The sequence below is a fragment of the Nelumbo lutea genome, chromosome 1 (assembly GCF_056320005.1).
Source record: "Nelumbo lutea isolate HS-2025 chromosome 1, American lotus-T2T, whole genome shotgun sequence".
NCBI classification, from domain to species: Eukaryota; Viridiplantae; Streptophyta; class Magnoliopsida; order Proteales; family Nelumbonaceae; genus Nelumbo; species Nelumbo lutea.
In genome coordinates, this window is record NC_142684.1 from 91,205,947 (window position 1) to 91,225,389 (window position 19,443).

At 39.4% G+C, this 19,443-nt stretch overlaps 1 protein-coding gene across 1 annotated transcript in view; it reads left to right on the forward strand.

Moving 5' to 3' along the window:
- ARP4 (actin-related protein 4) overlaps positions 1 to 16,125 on the forward strand; it is a 66,436-nt gene extending 50,311 nt beyond the window's left edge. Inside the window, exons 16-18 of the mRNA XM_088966107.1 lie at positions 11,628 to 11,692; positions 15,081 to 15,149; positions 15,565 to 16,125. Coding sequence (XP_088822233.1) covers positions 11,628 to 11,692; positions 15,081 to 15,149; positions 15,565 to 15,610 — 180 coding nt within the window. The 3' untranslated portion in view covers positions 15,611 to 16,125. The remainder of the gene's footprint in view (positions 1 to 11,627; positions 11,693 to 15,080; positions 15,150 to 15,564) is intronic.
- The last annotated feature ends 3,318 nt before the right edge of the window (positions 16,126 to 19,443 follow it).

Sequence of the window (19,443 nt, forward strand, 5' to 3'; positions counted from 1 at the left end):
CTGGAATGGTCTCCAGTAGCTGAACTGTATATTGGATGAAATGTAAAGTTGGGCTGCATTAAGGGTAAGGAAAAACAGCCCAAGTTTGAAGATGCATCCTATCTCCATTGGGAACAAGAAAATCTTATGGTTGTATCGTGGCCTGTTAGCTCATTGGAGCCTTACATTAGCAGGAATTAACACTTCCTCTACAACATGAGATTTGGGAATGGGTGATAGAGACTGTTATGGGCCTGGGAATAGGATCTCGTCACAGGTCGGTCCATGGGGAAAACCTCATGTTTTCCCTTGTTCCTCCCCTTTCTTGCAGAACCTATCTTGGCTTCCTAAGGGTGATTTGTCCAAGAGATCACCTAACTCTCCTTTTACTCTCTTTCTTGACTGAAATTCGATGCCTTCATTCAATAATAGTGGCTCCTTAAATAGGAGATTACAAGAGTCCTGCTCTTAGGTAGACTCCTTGCTGAACAGGGAGACCTCCGGCTCTATCTTGATAAGATAAGACTGATAAGATAAGATAAGTCTCTCTTAATCCTAATCTAATAAGATAAGATAATCTAATCAACTAACTTAATAAGATAAGAATAACATGATAGTCTAATCTAATCTGCTGAATGGATAAGACTGTTGCTGCCGAATTGGATAGGATGAGAACACCGGATCATTGCTGCTGCTGCTCCCAATACGCGTCCACATCATTATTCCCATCTTGGACTACGAGCTTGTCCTCAATCTCGAATTAAGGATGGGTGTCGGGAAACACCGTCAAAGGAATCCGGATAGGTGGAATGACTTTGCCCTCTTGGATTGGGTTCCAATGAAGAGGGTTCATCCTCATCTTCCTCTTGTTTCACCAGGAGGTAGAAAAGTCTTGCACTTGTGCCCTGCTGAGTAGAATTCATCGCAATTAAAACATTGTCCCCTCGCCCTACATTTCGCCATCTCAGCCCTGGACAAGTGCTTAATAGGGGGTGCAACGACGTTGCTCCCCATACTGGATGCTGATCTGGAATTGTTGCTCGTCTGTGGCTTCCGTTCTTGGCTGGCTGCTGAATATGGAGCCATTCCGAGTGGTTCCGGGGATGCCCATGCTGATGGAGGCTGCCCCATACTGAAGGTTCCGCGGCTGAGTTGTAGTTTGCGTTCGAAGGCGCGAGCTATATTCATGGCTGTAACCAGGTTGGGGGGATTCTGCATTTCCACGTCCACCCGCAGGGGTTCTGCTAACCTAGCGGTGAACATGTCTACCTGCTGGTCCGGTTGCACTGAAGATGCCCTCGCGAGGGTCTGGAACTGGCGCTGGTATTTTGCCACCGTGCTAGTTTGTTTAAGGTTAATCAACTCGCCTAAGGGGCTGCTTGTCAGTGGGGGCCCAAATCTAAGAGGCAGTAGGACTTGAACTGGGTCCAACCGAGCCTAGGTTCTTCCTGTTCTAATCGATAGAACCAGAGTTGCGCTTCCTCTGTTAAGTGAAAGGCGGCTAGGCTTACCTTATCCCGGTCGTCTGTCTGTTGATTTCGAAAAAACTGCTCGCACCGGTACAACCAGCTCAAGGGATCTCTGTTGCCGTTGTACGATGGAAATTCTAACCTGTTGTACTTGGGGATGACTGCGGCCCCTTGGTTGCCGAACTGCTATTCGTCGGAAGACTTAGGCAGATCTGGTCAGCGGCCGCTAGTGGCTGCCACCCCTTCTGTGTTCCTCCTTTGCTAGAAAGGAATAACTCCATCAGACACCGTAGCTCCCTGACTTCGTCCTTGATTTCCCGTACTTCCGAGCTGGCATCAATGAGTCGGTGCTCGAGTTCGTGGACCCTGGACGACAGCTGCTCCAGATTACCCATGACGCCTTGCTCTGGTACCAAATTGTTATGAGCTCGAGAATAGGATCTCGTCACGGGTCGGTCCACGGGGAGAACCTCTAGCTTCCCCTTGCCCCTCCCTTTGCGTGCAGAACCTATCGTGGCGACCTAAGTGGTGATTTGTCCAAGAGATCACTCTAACTCTCCTCAACTCTTCTTCTTGACTGAAATTTGATGCCTTCATTCAATAATAGTGGCTCCTTAAATAGGAGATTACAAGAGTCCTGCTCTTAGGGAGACTCCTTGCTGAATAGGGAGACCTCCAGCTCTATCTTGATAAGATAAGACTGATAAGATAAGATAAGTCTCTCTTAATCCTAATCTAATAAGATAAGATAATCTAATCTACTAACTTAATAAGATAAGAATAACAAGATAGTCTAGTCTAATCTGCTGAATGGATAAGTCTGTTGCTGTCGAATTGGATAGGATGAGAACACTGGATCATTGCTGCTGCTGCTCCCAATATGTGTCCACATCAGAGACATACTCCCAGGTGCAGAGTACAGCCTGTATTTATTAGTTAAAGCATGAAGTGAGCAATCTTCATTAAGGATAGTGGTTCGTATCAATGTATTTCTCACATCTTGTTCTTCAGGTAGAAATTAATCACTACTAAGTTGTTGAATGGAAGGATCTTGATAATGCAAGGATGTATAGGGAATTGGTGGAAAAGAAAACGAGTTTTTGAGTTCTTGGCTGGCCTTAATTTGGAATTTGATATTACTATGCAACAGATTTTGAGCCAAGACATTGTGTTTATCTCCCAAGCATATGCATTGGTTCAGGGAATAGAAGGGTGGCTATGTTCCAAACACCAAGTATATACTATCCTACTATGATACCTGTAAAACAAAGACATTGTTGGGAAGACTACCTGTAGAAGATCAGAAGGAAGTAAAATGCAGTACTACCAGAAGCCAAAACACACAAGGGATAAATGTGGGGTATTAGTCCCCTTTGAAGCTTGCCAACATCCAAACAAATCAGGGGGGTAATGCCAATGTAGCTGTCACTTTGTGAGATTTAGACACCTACTTCCACTAGTTCCAATACTCCAGATCCATTTGTGAGTGCTAGGGTTCAGTTAAAATTACCATGACAAATTTAGCCTCTAATTGTTCTTTTTCAGCTCTGGATTATTGACTGTGGACATTTAATCACATGATCAGTATGTCATCCTTTCCTCATCTTAGTAGTTGTGCTCCGGAGTATGGCAGAGATAGATTAACTTTTTCTGATGAATCTGTTGCTCCCATCTTTGGCAAGGGAGAAGCCAAAATTAGTAATCTCTTATCTTTGTTATCAGTTATTTTTTTTATTCCTTGAGAGATGTTAAGGTATAATTTTATCAAATAGATATGGTGTAAAGTGGGAAGAACCCCTATATAGTGAGCTTTACAAGTATTCACCATTCACAAAACAGTAAAAGTATACTAAATACAAAAAGCTATGCAGTATAAGAGTTTGCAGAGTTTTCCCAAGAAGTGATCTTTATCATCAGTTTTCCATGTTCCAAATCTCAATACTGATTTACTTTTTCTTAGTAGTTTTAGTAGTTTCACCTAAGGTCTCAACTGTTATATAACATTCTTTCTAGACCATTGTATTTTTTCAAGGCTTGGTGACGAAGAAGATTATTGGAAGTGAACTTGGAGTAAATAGCTTTGATTGTTGGACATGAAATAAAGATGATGGCTTGTGAATCCAAGAGCTATGGAATCTTTATCTAATCACTGTTGGTCTTCTATGGTTATGTTACGACATGTTTGGTTGGGTTACTTGTTGTGTCTCCTTGAATTTTTTATTTCTTGAGCTGTTTAAAAAAGAGTCGGTTAGTGTGAAGTTTGTTATGCAGGAGAGAAGAATGGAAGAAGAGAGAAAAGAGAGAGAAGAGAGAACTGAGAGCAAAAGGATACTACTGGGGGGTGCAGCTTTTTTAATATATATACTAGGGCCACAACAACTAAAATAAAAAGGAGTAAAAGTACAATAGTACCCTTGTGGTACTATACATAGGAAAAAATAACAGCTGTTAACACTCCCCTTCAAGTTGGGACATAGATGTCAATCATGCCCAACTTGTCACATAAATCATGATGTCGTGAGTGGTGTAGTCATTTTGTAAAGATATCTGCAAGTTGATCCTCAGAGCTGACATAGGGAGTACACACTTCCCCTGTGATAACCTTCTCTCTGATAAAATGCTTGTCGACTTCGATGTGTTTAGTTCTATCATGTAGCACAGGGTTAGCAACAATGTTCATGGCTGTTTTGTTATCACAGAATAGGGTCATAGGTCTGTCCACTGGAAAACCCAACCCACTCAATAGATTCTTTATCCACATAATTTCAGCCACTCCATGAGCCATTGCTCGATATTCAGCTTCAGCACTGGATCTAGCTACCACACTTAGCTTTTTGCTTCTCCAAGTAACTAGATTTCCTCCTATGAAGGTACAATAGCCACTAGTTGACTTTCTGTCATTTAGGGATCCCACTCAATTTGCATCAATATACACTTCAACTTTCAAATGTTTGTGCCTTTGAAACAACAAGCCAACACCTGAAAACCTTTTAAGGTATCGGAAGATTCTTTTTTGCTACTTTAAGATGAGTGGTCATAGGGGCATGCATGAACTGGCTAAGGACACCAACTACATAAGCAATGTCTGGGCTGGTCATAGAAAGATATAACAATCTCCCTATAAGTCTTTGAAACTGTTTCACATCCTTGATAGGTTCACCTTAGCTGTCACCTAATTTATGGTTAGGATCGATAGGGGAATCAACTGGCTTCACTCCCATTTTTCCTGTATCCTGGAGTAAATCTTGGACATATTTCCTTTGGGAAATGAAGATACCCTTTTATGAGCGGGCAACTTCAATTCCTAGGAAGTATCTTAGAGGACCTAGATCCCTTACTTCAAACTGCGTGGCAAGAAAACTCTTCAACTTTTGGATTTCATCCTTCTAGTCGCTAGTGATAATTATATCATCAACATATACTATCAAAGCAACAATTTTACCTTCTCCTCTTTTCACAAGCAATGTGTGATCAGATTGACATTGCTCATATCCTTTTTGTTGAACCATTGCATGGAATCTGCTGAACTAGGCTCTCGGTGATTGTTTCAGCTCGTATAAAGACTTCTTCAACCTGCACGCCTTTTGTTCATTGCCTTGAGCCTGAAAACTAGGGGGTTGTATCATGTAAACTTCCTCTTCAAGGTCACCATTCAAGAATGCATTCTTGATATCAAGTTGATGTAGATCCTAGTCAAGATTAGCAGCAAGAGAGAATAGAACTCTAATGGAGTTCATCTTGGTAACGGGTGCAAAAGTCTCTACATAATCAACTTCGTACACTTGTATAAATCCCTTTGCCACTAAACGAGCTTTATACCTCTCCATCGTGCCATCAACCCTATGTTTGACTGTGAACACCCATTTACATCCAACTAGATCCTTTTCCTTAGGAAGATCTACAAGTTCCCATGTGCCATTTTTATGAAGGGCATTAATTTCTTCATTCATAGCATCTGTCCATTCAGTTACTGAAAGAGCTTCTGCCACATTCTTAGGGATAGGGACACTGTCAATGGATGTGAGAAATGCTCGAAAAGTGGGTGAAATGTTTTCATAGGAAACAAAGTGGGAAATAGGGTGTTTAGTGGTGCACGATCTAACACCTTTCCTGTGAGCAATAGGAAGGTCAAGGTCATTAGCAACAGAGGTATCAATTGCAATGGGGTTAGGGACATCAATGGGAACCAAGATACCTGAGTGAGTTGATCCGCCCTCGAAGAGTTTAATGGCATTGGAGGTACAACTTTTGGATTCTCCATAGCTCTTGAATTTGGCTGGCCTTTGTGATGACGGAAGAAGACACGAAAAGGAGGAGGATCAGGAAGAGAAGGGAGCTGGACTAGTTTCTCCTCATTCCTACTCTCCCCCCGAGGAGAAACAGGGAAAAAAAGGCTCTCTCAAAGAAAGAGACATCCATATAAACATAGAATTTCCAAGAAACAGGATCATAACAATGGTATCCCTTCTGAGTGAAGGAGTACCCCAAGAATATGCAAGGAATAGCATGATGATCCAATTTTCCACGAGTGGGTGACATTTTGGACAAAACAACGACAACCAAACACACGAGGAGGAATGGGAAGAAGGGGGGCCTTAGGAAAGAGAAGTTGATGTGGGGCTTTGCATTCTAACCAACGAGAGGGCATATAGTTGATGAGGTAGGTAGCACAAAGGACAACCTCAAGTCAAAAGCGTTTTGGGACATTCATATGGAGCAGTAAACCCCGGGCCACTTCAAGGAGGTGTCGGTTCTTTCTTTTAGCAACACCATTTTGTTGTGGTGTTTGGGCACAAGAGCTATGGTGAAGTGAACCACGTGACGCAAAAAATTCCAAGAGACCACTATGAAAATACTCTTTGGCATTATCTGACTGAAAATTTTGGATTTTAGTTTGAAATTGGGTGAAGACCATCCGTTGAAAATCTTCAATAATTTTTGGTACTTCATCCCTAGTCCACATGGGATATACCCATGTATATCTAGAATAATCATCGATAATGGTAATAAAATACTTGTAACCACTCTCAGATGGTAAAGTAACAGGGCCCCACACATCAAAATGAACAATGTGAAAAGGAAATTCAAATTTATTATTTTTTGAAAGAAAATGAGTTCTACATTGCTTACTCAATTGACAAATTTGACAAGAGAAATCTGAAACAGACACTGACTTAAACAATTCTAGAAATATCACTTTCAAAGACTCAAAAGATAAATGACCAAGACGACAATGCCATAAATAAACTTGACTCTTATAGGACTGGCTCTTAAACTCTATGACTTGAAGACTAGCCTTATTCTCTAGCATGTAAAGTCCATCAACCATACATCCTCTACCAATCGTCCTCCCCGAGGCCAGATCTTGGATTACATAGTAAGAAGGGAAAAATGTCATTTAGCAGTTTAAGGAATTAGTAATACTACTAACAGAGAACAAATTAATGGGAAATTTCGGAACATGTAAAACATCAGAGAGGGTAAGACCGAGAAATGGTTCCTTGACCAGCTATGGTAGTGTATGATCCATCAGCTAGTCTCACCTTGTCTCTTCCAGAAAGAAGGTAACAGTTTTGAAAGTAAGAGGGCATACCAGTCATGTGTTTTGACACTCCAGAATCAATGATCTAGGGAGTGTCAGGGTTATGAGAAGCAACATGGAAAGCTGTGGCAGAGTTACCTGATGTAAACACAAATGAAGTTGAGGGAGGAGCATCCATCTGACGAATTGCTCTACCATAGAGCTCTAAATGGTCACGGAAGGAATTTATAATATTCTCCCTTGGGTCAGATCCAGATGAATATATCTGAGTCACAGTATGAATGGAGGGTTGATTCTCCTGAGTAGCCATGTTTGCCATAGTGTGTTTTCTTGTACCTTTCTGTCCTGACTTTTTATTCATATTTGAACCTTGCTTCTTATTCAGATCTTGAGCCCATTTCGGCTTCCCATGAAGATCCCAACATGTCTCAGGTGTGTCGGGGTTTTTGGCAATGAGTACACCACAATTTGTCCTTGTCATTCATCTTTTTCTAAAGATCCCCCTTTTTAGAAGTATTTCCCCCACCAGTAGTAACACTCCCTTTCGCTGCCAAAACATCTGCATCTCCTCTAGAGCTATTCATCAAATTCCTTCTGCTTTCTTCTGATTGTACAAGAGCATAAACTTCCTGAACTGATGGAAGATCCTTGCTACCTAGGATTTGGACTCTGATAGATTCATATGTAGGGTTCAAACCATGTAAGAAAGAAAATACTCTCTGCTGGGAGACAAGTTTTTTGTACAGTTTTGCATCTTCATCACACTTCCAATCCACACTCCGATAATGATCAAACTCCTTCCAGACAAAGGTCAAGTCTGAGTAGTACACAGATAGATGCCTCTCCCCTTGTTTACAAGTAGACGATTTTGCCTATAGCTGGTAGATTTTTGCATAGTGTCGCAGTTCTGAACATGTTGATTTTGCTTGTTCCCATATCTCATTTGCCGTTTCAGCCCACATGAAATTCCTTCTTATTTGAGGTTGCATAGAAACTAAAAGCCAAGGCATGACCATGTTGTTTTCTTAGTTCCATCTGTCATATTCAGCACTCCCAGAATGTGGTTCTTTGATTCTCCCATTAATATAACCTATATTTTCCCTTGCAGTGATGTACAACTTGATCCCTCTTGGCCACTCTAAATAATTTAAACCATCAAGAGGAAAAACAGCCATGGGAAAGGATAGGTCCACACCCCCACTCATTCCATTCAGCATTGAGGAAACACCGGATGTAGCAGAATCTTCACCACTCATGATTTCGGAGTAAAAAACAACTCTTAAATGGGGTACACAACCTTAAAGAAATTCAACACTGAGGGGGAACAAAAATAAATAAAAAATTACTTCAGAAACACACCTCCTTTTGGAAAAGCACAAGTGCTGTTACAGCACTAATAGGTCATCCCTTGACTTACAAGTTCAACACAAGTGTTGCCACAGTGCATACAGGTCATCTCTTGACCTACGCATCAATAGGACTGCTGTTACAACAAGTACTGGTCACTTTCTGACCTTCAGTTCACATAAAAGCTGTTGTTGCAGCACACAAGAGGTACTGGTCACTTTCTGACCCACAGTTCACCATAAAAGTTGTTGCAGCACACAAAAAGGTCCTCACGACCTACAGTTTCACAGGGATCAGTCGACCCTGTAAAGAGACTGGGCTGAATGGGCCCTAACAGCCTCACTTAATGGGCCTGTTATTTGTTCTTATTTTACTTTCTTTATGTAACTGCCATGCTGGCCGCCCACTTAAGGGTATACTTGTCATCATCAATTTTTTAGAGATTAATAAAAAATAGGGTTAGAGGAGAAGGGTGATTAATTTGATTTCTTCTTCTCTTACCTCTTCTCTTCGCCATCTTCCTCTCTTATACAGTTATTCAGATCTGTTCTATTATGCTAATCACTAAATTTAATCTTGATTTTAGAGGACTGATTTACATCTTGGTATCAGAGCGGGTTCAGTTCCTCTATCTTCTTTTTTCTTTGTTCCTGTACACTCTAAAATCAAGAGAGTGTATGGAGAGATAAGCTCTCTATAGTATTGAGAATTGCTTGCCTAGTTGGTAGAAGGATTTGGAGAGTTTAGTTCTGGCCAGATTTTGCCAAGAAGTGATGCTGTTTTGCTACTGCCCAAAACCCTAGCCGACTGGAGATTTTCAAGTTACCAGGAAAGGTGAAGCTTGGGTGTGGCGCTCTGTGCTTGGAAGGTGTCTTGTGACTGCTAAAGGAGGGCGGTTTAGGTTTGGAAGAGTTTGGGTTACACTGGTAGGTGAGGCAGTGTCTTCTCTCTCCTGCCCATCTGCTGGACGGAGCAAAACACTAGTTTTTCAAGCACCCAAGTTTTGGTTTGACTTCTAGTAAGTTTGCATAGTCAAAATTTTTTGTTCTTTGATTTTCGTTTGATTAATGGAGACATACGGAAGTGAGTTCAAGCAGGTGCCAACTTCTGGACCTGCTCCGGTAGATTCCGTTTTGACGGGTGTTACCACAATTAAGCTAGATGGGACGAACTATCTTGCTTCGGCCTAGTCTCTTTACATGGTATCAGAGCCATCAGAGTGATATTTAATAGTAAACACCCATTTACAACCCACTGGTTCATTTCCTTCTAGCAAGTCCACAATGTCCCAGGTATGATTCCTTATGCAGTTCATCAAGTTCGGTCATCATAGCATCCCTCCATTCAGCTTGAGATAAAGCTTCCGGTATAGACCTGGGTATCATGTGGGAAGAAATAGAGGCAAGAAAAGAGTAGTAGGAAGGGGAGAGAAGGCTGTAAGATAAGTGTTTGGATATACAATGGGTTGTACACTTCCATTTGCCCTTGCAAAGAGCAATAGGAAGGTCAAGGTCTGGAACAATCAGAGATGGGTCAGTAGAGGGCTGACCTGTTTCCTCAAGAATGATGGGAGTGGCAAGATGCTCTTCTGAAGGAGTGGAAACAACCTGCACATGTCTAAATCTCTGCCTTTGGTACCACCTCTGGAGAGCAGGAGCAGAAGCAGGAGGGGGAGTAGGTCCAGTGGAAGAGGTGGACACCCCATGATAGGACTCACAAGGAACGGGAAGCGGAACAGCTGGAGACATAGCAAAGTACTCATCAGATTTCTCCCCCTCAGGAGGAATACTGAAGAAGGGAGTCAACTCTGCAAAGGTGACATCCCGAGATACAAAGCGGGTGCCACAAACTGGATCAAAACAGCAATAACCCTTCTATGTGGAAGCATATTCCAGAAACACGCACTTATGAGCCTTGGGTTCAAACTTGTGCCTTTGGTGACTATGAATATGCACATAGCAAGTACACCCAAACACACGGAGAGGAAGAGAAAAGAGATCCTCATCCGAGAAGAGAAGACTAAAAAGGGGTTTTAAAGCCAAGGACCCGGGAGGGCATATGGTTGATCAGAAAGGTAGCAGTCAGAACAGCATCTCCCCAAAACTTTATAGGAACATGGAATGCAAATAAAAGGGATCTGACAACTTCAACCACATGCCTGTTCTTTCTTTCCACCACCCTGTTTTGTTGTGGAGTGTAGGAACAAGAACTTTGATGAATAACCCCAAAAGATCTGTTCTATTCTGCTAATCACTAAATTTAATCTTGATTTTAGAGGACTGATTTACATCTGACCCCACAAAAAAGGAAAGAAAGAGGTGCTGATCACCTCACATCCAATCGGCAGACCTAGTACAGGTTCTGCCCTGGCACACGACCAGAAAAAAAAGGTAAGAAAGAGAGAGAAAAGTTACTTCAGTGTGTGAGTGTTCAATCAGCCGAACAGCAGATGAGGGCGGCAGATCTGGAAATTTGGTGCGAAGAAGAAAAAAACTGTTCACTCAACTTCTCCTTTCAGATCCGATAGTCCCGCTCTGATACCATGTTATGCAGGAGAGAAGAATAAAAGAAGAGAGAAAAGAGAGAGAAGAGATAACTGAGCAAAAAGATACTACTGGGGGCACAGCTTTTTTAATGTATATACTAGGGCGACAGCAACTAAAATAAAATGGAGTAAAAGTACAATAGTACCCCTGCGGTACTATACATAGGAAAAAATAACAGCTGTTAACAAAGTGTGTCAACTTGTTAGGTATTGTTCATCAGACTTCCCTTCAATAAGTAATAAAAAGTTGTAATGTTTCCCGTCTTGTTCATACTGATGTCTGGGGACCTTACCAATTCCTACTATTGGTGTTTTGGATTACTTTATATTTGTTTGTGGTTGATCCTATTATTCCTGGATATATTTGATGTAGTCCAGAGAGGAGGTGATACTGCTAACCATTGTAAAAAAAAAAAAAAAAAAAAAAAGATAAAATAGACTTTTTATCTTTTATTCAACAATGCCCGTGAATATTTTGACAAGCATCTTACCTCCTACATCACTGGGCATGGATTTTACACCAATACACGTACCCCTATACACTACAAAAGATAAAATAGACATTCTTGAGCTAGACTGAGGACTAATAATGAGTGGCTTTCTTCCAACAAAATTTTGGGGAAAAGCCACACATACCACCATATTTATTATTAGTTGTATTTCATCTAAGGTTATTGAGTTTCAGTATGACCTTTTTAGTTCCCACAAATGCCATCTTGATTTTCCTTTAATCATTGGTTTGCAGGAGTCTCCTCAAGCTGCTAGAGTTAAAGTTTTGGCAAGTGGTAATACAACTGAAAGGCGATTCAGGTTGGATTACTTTCTGGACTGTTAAACATTTTTTGTTTTTCTACTTCCCCTTCCCATCTTTACAATGTGTTTTTAATGTATGTGATAATTCTCAGTTGACTGGTAAATATGCATTAATCATAAGTAATCATGCACCCACATAAGCATCATGTAGGATTGAGGTAATATTAGAGAAAACTAATGCAGAATGAGAATTGAGAAAATCAAACACTAAGGCTGTGTTTGGTTTGACAGAAAATAAAAGAGAAACAGAAAATTCATGGCAAGTTCTTAATAAATTTTGTGTAACTCCTAATAATTTTCCCTCAACTTTCTTTCTCTCTCTTATTTTCTATCAAGCCAAAAATAGTCTAAAGGTGATCTGGCACAAAATCAAAATGTTAAATGTAGAGTGACCACAAGGTTACATAACCTATTGAGAAAACCAGGTGGTGGAGCCCCACTTTGTTAATATATGAGGGAGATACAAAAGGGATGGGGGTGATGAATAAAAATGTGGAAAAAAAAACAACTAAATGAAGAATGAAGCCCCTATTATTATGAGGGTGGGCCTTGGCACAATGTTTGGTTTGTTCCATGTGAGATGTGACCTGGGTCGCCAGGGTTCAAATCTTGGAAACAGTTTCTCTGTGTATCTGCAGGGACAAGGCTGTGTACATCTGTCCCTCGCCATGATCCTGCATTGATGGGAGCCTCATGCACTGGCCTGCCCTTTATGAAGCCACTGTTATGTTGAAACTTACAGAGATATAGAGGAGAGCAAATGCCTTACATGTTAACTGTGGAGAAAAAGTGAAGGGGTAGTAACTATTTTGGTCATGGTTGGAAACTCATGCGCTGGGCTATTCCTGTAAGTTTGGTATCAGAGTTGACTAAATTTTGATGGCAGTGCGTTGGGCAACTCTGACACAAAAGCATAAAATGGGCTTTTAGTGGCCCAATTGGGATTGTTGATTCAACAAAAGCAGAACCCTTGGCTGTTCTCACAGGTCTTCAATTTGCTAAAGAAAAATATGTTCTAACTATAAAAGGAGACTCTGCAAACACAATAAAATGGTTAGGGGGGAAGGAGGGAGGCCTTTGGAGACTAGCTTATTACCAGTCCGAGGCCAGAGACATTATGAACACCTTGTCTGTAATTTTAATCTGGATTCCCAGAAAACTAAATAATACAGCTGATGTTTTGGCTAAATTGGGTACCTTAAGGGAAAATTTGTATAGTGAAAGACGTATGCCTTTGTAATTTCTTTTTGCTGCTTTTGTTGTAGGCTTGTAGCCTGTACATCTCCTCGTGTCTTTCCTTTTATTAATACAATCTTATTTAAAAAATAAATAAATTTAAAGCAATATAGATACCCAATCAGCATATGTTTCTACCAAACAGTTATTTCAAGAAAATGATCAGGGGCAATGCTATTGCTGATTCATAGTTAAATAGAATGAGATACACCGGCCAGTTGATTCACAGATTAGGTATGGAAGGGAACACTAAGGTACTGGCCAGCTGATTCACAGGCTAGGTGATGCTGTTAAGTGTTTATGGGCTTTTCTTCACTTTTTAAAGGAGGTTGGATCCTTCGTCCAAAGTGAATTCTCCATATCCATTGTTAAATTATCAGCATGCTTCTTACTACTAGAATACATGTGAACCAGTTATTTCTTTACAGTGGCTATTAATTTGTGTTGTTTGTTAAAACCTCTGTAGCTAAAGGCATACCTAGTTTTATTGTGGCTATTTACCATGCCAAGGGAAGTGGGCCTTGATGGTAGGCTTGATATAACAAGCCTATGGAATTGATCTCCACTCTTAAATAAGACTATCAAAGACAAACCTTCCCTGCGTTAGGTTCCTCCCTCCCTCTCCCTCACTGGGACCTTGATGCTTAAACTTTTCTACCAGTTTATATTTGCTCCAGCTTGTATGAATTTAAATCTTTTATTAGAAAAGAATAACTCTGTTGTGGATTGAGGTGGAAGGGGATTCAAATGTAGTTATATCTTGGGCAAATGCAAACAGGCGGACTCTTAGCTATGTAATAAGGGAAATGGAACAGGTTAAAAAGGACATAAGGGCAGAATTTAAGTGGATTAGGATTGCTAATGGTTTGCTGACTCCCCTAGCTAAACAAAGAGTTACAAAACAACATTTGTTTTGGGCTTCAATGTAACTTGGGCTTGAGGAAAGGGTTTGACATTTCTGTGTTCATCTTGTACTAAGCACCACTTTTACTACTTAATAAAATTATTTTTGGTTGATAAAAAAATGACAATTCTGTCCTTCTACTTGTGCCATAAAAAATGGTTCGTCCACTGTCATTTGGCCTGTCCTTTGGGTTCACACCATTCATAATCAATTAATCATAATGCTGAACCAATTTCCTAGGCTCTACCTAACCATCCATAATTGTGGTTTCTCAACATGGTTAGATGCGGGGTATTTATTTCCTTGGTGAACAATTAGCATAATCAGGATGATCACCACCATTATCAGTGTTACTTTTTCCCTTGAAAATTCAAATCTATTTGTTAGCATTATCCCCATATAGTGGATCAAATGTTTGTAAAAGAACCTCTTAAGCCAATACAGGAAATTCTTATAGGTGTAACTTAAATAGAAGCAGCAAAGATGGCCTGCTTATCTCAGCATGAAGAGGATACACTGGGCTGTGACCCAGTCACTTTTGCCAATTATGTCATCTGGCAAATCCCCTAGTTGTCAAAGTAATGACAAAACAGTTCAGTTATAGAATCTACCAGGCATCAATGAAGCAACTGCCTAGGCATTTTGGAAGCCTATCGCCTATGCCTAGATGACCAATGATACAGCTAATATAAATATATACATCTTAGTGGAACAAATGATCATTTATGCCCCCTTCGTATGCTGATATGAATGAGTTAGCCCTATATGAATGAATGAACCCCCATCATATATTTTCAGTTGGCAGGAGTGCATATAGATCTAAAATTAGGGATTTTGATCTCCGTATGTCTTTGTCTTCTGAAAATCATGTTTAAATTTCCATGTGATCATTTAGTGATTAAATTTGTTGTTTAATAATTTATAATTAACTTATAAAAAATAATTTATAATTAACATGGTACTTATGTATAGTAACATTGATTGCAAACTATGCATAACTATTTATTAATTTTTGTCTCCTAGAAAATATTTAGATGTCACTTAGGCATGGCTTCCCTTGACAGGTCAAAATGCCTAGACATCAGCTACTCACATAAACTACACAAGAAAATTCCTTTTATTTTCCCTAGTAGCCAGTTCTTTAAGCTGTTGTAATGGGTTGCATATATTATTTTTATTTTAGAAATAATGGTTGTGGTTTGAATTTCTCTTGGTCTAAGTTGCTATTGTATGGTATTTATGCAGTGTTTGGATAGGTGGGAGTATTCTGGCATCTCTTGGTTCCTTCCAACAAATGTGGTTCTCAAAGGCCGAGTGAGTTTGACCAATTCCTACCTTGTCCTTTGGTTTCTGCCATTCTTTTTTGTACTTCTTTTGCATTTTCTATTTGCATTACCTCCATTTAGCAGGTTTTCTTGCAAGAATCTTTCTAGGCAGATCTGACTGGTGACTACCCAGTTAATCCCAAAACCAGGCCTATCTGATATGCATTTTGAGTCTGGTTGAGCCACAGAGCTGATCGATCTGGTTTGTTATTTGATTGAACCAGATACAGAAGTGAACTTCGATATTTTTGTCCGTGCTTATTCATAATCATAAGCTGATATATACTGGATTGATGGGATGAGCCTACTGATTGGCTTTACTGATTAGTGCACTGACTTGGTCATCACCCTTTCGAGTTTGAAAAACATGTTGGTCATCTTTCTTCATTCCCTCTTTGTTCCAGGTATGAGGAGCACGGGGTTTCATACATTCAACGGAAGTGCCCATAACTGCCATGTTTCTGAAATTGCGTGGATACCAGTCTATCCATTCCAAAATTTCCTTGGGGACCCTTGAAGCCTCAATCCTTGCCTTTTCGTTTGGGAGACTGCCGTTAATGTGATACTGATGTTTGAAAGAACTGTAAGACCTTTGTATGTCCTGATGACTGATGACTTCATTGGAGTTAAATGAGAACCACCATCGGGCTATCTAAGTTGGTCTTAATGCAGTGCAGTCAAATGATGATATCACATTTAAATGTAGGGGGATAGATTTTATGTTTATTGTGTAATTTGTAGGCAATACCTTTATTTATGGGATTGTGCGGACCATTTGATAGGTCAGTTCTGAACGTTGAAGATTGGTCGCACCGATTTGATATTAGCAACATGAGACGATTTGATACTTGTAGAATTCATAAAGTTGCAGCTGATAGGATAAAATACCTGGACATGATCTTATTTTAAGACTTGAAGGCTTGAAGCTTAGTTGCTTCTAATGTTTGATATTGTAGTACTCAAAATTGCAGATTTGCAGCTGATAGGATAAATTATGGTTGTCCACTTGCCTGACGTGATCGCTATAACGATGTAGGATGTATAAAGTGCATGATGCACCGTGGAACTTTGTTCAATTTGAATGTACGCCCCATTTTTTGACATGAAAACGATGCAAGAATTTTCATTTCCAATCAATCCCATTCCCACCTCGCCCTGGTTTTCATATCGTTTCCCCATGGGACCCGTCCAGATGTGTTTCGCAGACGTAGGTGAAGTGACGGAATCCAGCAAAAACTGAGATGAATGTGGAAGCAGATATGCAGGTGAAGTGAATGCGAATTTGTAGGTTGAAGTGATGGAATCTACAAAAAATGAGATGCGGGCTACCATGAATTTATACGTTCCTGGAGGGTGGGGGTCTACCTGAAAAACCATCAACTTTCCAATTTTCTGAGTAAAAAAATACCAAAGTACAGAGAAGTCGACCAGATTGGCTGGTTGGACTGGAAAAAACTTAAACAGGTCCATTCCCTAAAAATTGGGGTTTGGGGGGGGGGTGAGGGAGAAAACTAGTTTATTTTTTTCCAAACTTTAAAATTTATTTGTAACCTTTTAGAGTCATAACTTTGTGTTCCGTTATAACCATAAAAGCAACATATGTTTTATGGCTGGTTCACTGGTTACAAGGTTTAAAATATCAGAAATGCAAAAGTATTGAAGAGGGAATTTTAAGAGATGCATCTGGATATACTTTGGATGCTCATGGACGGTGAAAAAATTATCATATTCATAGATATGTAATAAAAATTCAAATTCAAACCTCCTAAAAATTATACTTGGTTTTGCAAACAGAACATTATTATATGTTTTGTGATCAACTGAAGTTTAAAAGTTTGATTTGATTTGAAATTTAATTTAAATATTGCAGGCATTGCTGAATTTATCACGATAATTAATACCATAAAAAACAAAATTTAGGGAGCTTACAAAATCTGATACATATACAGGGCCAATATCAGAGCATTCCACGGAGGGAAAGGAGTGACTCGAGATTCTCCAAAGAGGGACTTCCATTCCATCAATCTCATCTAGGACTTCTTTTCACAACTAGAGAATTCCCTATCAACCTGGATACTTATCTTTCCCCCACCTCTCTATTCTTTAATGGAAACACTTTTAGAATACTTTGCTTTATTGAGGGATAATTAAAGTTGACTAAGGCCTTCAAATATTGTTCGCACAATGCAGCAAGTGGGGTTTCAAACGAGCATGTGGGAGGTAGGGTCTGAGCTTTGCTGCAATATTCTACACTTCTTTTTTTTGCCTCATTCCATATTCTACACTTAAAACATACTAAGTTTGCATAATATAGGTGGTGTTGGAAGTGATTATCCCGTGGCGCATGCTGTTTTGATCTACGAAATAATTGGTATTTGGTTAGGCTGTAGCATGGATCAATCCACATTATATCACGGATTCGTCCACACTATATTGCATTATATCATCTGCGGCAAAAAACTTGTGGATTGATCCTTGCAACAGCGGTAAAAGTGATTTTATGATTCTCATTTTACCCTACTTTATACTATTGGAGAGTACCACCAGTGGCCAAGTGGGAGCACACGTCGTTGCTATCATTCTTTCGCCACTGCTAGTTAATCGTCTTCACTGCTGCAAGAATAACCAGTATTCAAGTTTGATGCTTCACCGCTGCAAGATAACCTGCGTTCAAGCTCAACATCTTAGCCAAGCCAAGTGTTCTAGGTTCTATTCACCTTTTCAAGGTTACAAACATTAAGCTCTATTACTTTCTTCATTATTCCTTCGTTTATTTCATTAGGATGTACTGATCTCCTTATTCCTTTGTTATGTTACTTTAATTTTTATTAATTGGTTTTATAAATAAGACAAGGTTCAAACTATCGACACCGCGTGTCAGCGTGCATCAGTGCTTTTTTTTATGTTTTATTATTTTTTTTCAAAACTAGTTCAAACTAGTTCAGAAGGGTCGATTTAAGTCCTGAATACCCTTGAATAAGACTTAATTTTTATAATTACTAATATTTTTAATTGCTCCAATAATTTTTATTAACTTACCATTGATAATTAGCTTTAAAATTAAGAATATCAATGTTTTACAAGTATTTTTAATTTTCATGAATTTCTCTTATGATTTTTATTATTTATTACAGAATATTATTTTGTATTAGTCATGGTTCAATTGTATTTTTTAAATTATTTATATTGCTTAAGCAATACAAATTATTTATATTGCTTAAAACATTGTATTTTTAAATTATATGTGAAATGGGAGGAATCAAAAACACGGTGTGGACTGAACTACACCAGATCTTGTAGAACACCTATGCGGGTGTTGTGTGGTTCAATCCATCCATTTTGTGTGATGTGCAAAACAACTAGGGCTGCAAGTCAGGCGGGGTTAGGTTGGGTTGAGGCCAACCCTAACCCAACCCTAAGTTTTAAACCCTCAACCCTAACCCTAACCCTAACTCTAACTAAATTCCTTCAACCTTAACCTATCCCACCCCAATCCGAAGTCAACTTCGGGTTGGGCTGGACTTGGGTTTGCCCAACCCAACTTTCTTCCCATCCCTTAAAATTTCATAAAACTTCTTAATCTCAAATCTTAATTCAACTTTCACTGCATACATTAATCCTGCATTTTATTAGTATTTGTTTGTTGATGTTTTTATTGGTTTTTAAGTACAAAAAAATTCAGAAAAAAGTGTTTAGAATGACTAATTTTATTATGAGTTATGACTTGTAATAGAAACAAGCTATGGGTGGCAAACAATAGAGAGGAGCTAATGAATGAAATATTCAAAAAACATAAAATATATTATTAATGTTTTAGACTTTTAGTATTTCCAAATAGGATTAAGTGAAGTGCTTATCTTAAAAGAAATAAATGATAATATGTGGTGGAGGCTATACAACTACCATGCATCTAAACAAATCAATGTATGATATTTCATATAAAACATATATTTATATATGATATGTGCTACAGAGTTGGATTCAGGTTGGGTCTGGAGCAATCCGACTTAACCCGAAGTAAAGTCAGGTTTGTAAATTTCAACCCTAACCCGGGCATCAACCTGATCCAACCCAACCTAACTTTTTTGGGTTGGGTTTGAGCCAACCCGGCCTAAGTTGCAGCCTTAAAAACAACTCTTATGCTTAGGCATGGTATGAATGAGAAAACTCCACCCAATTTATCCTCCACTCTATAAAACACCCCTATAATCTCCAGTTAGAACTCCATGTAAGCACAACGATTAAACATTAAAGTATGGAAAACACCAAAAGAACCTCTGCAC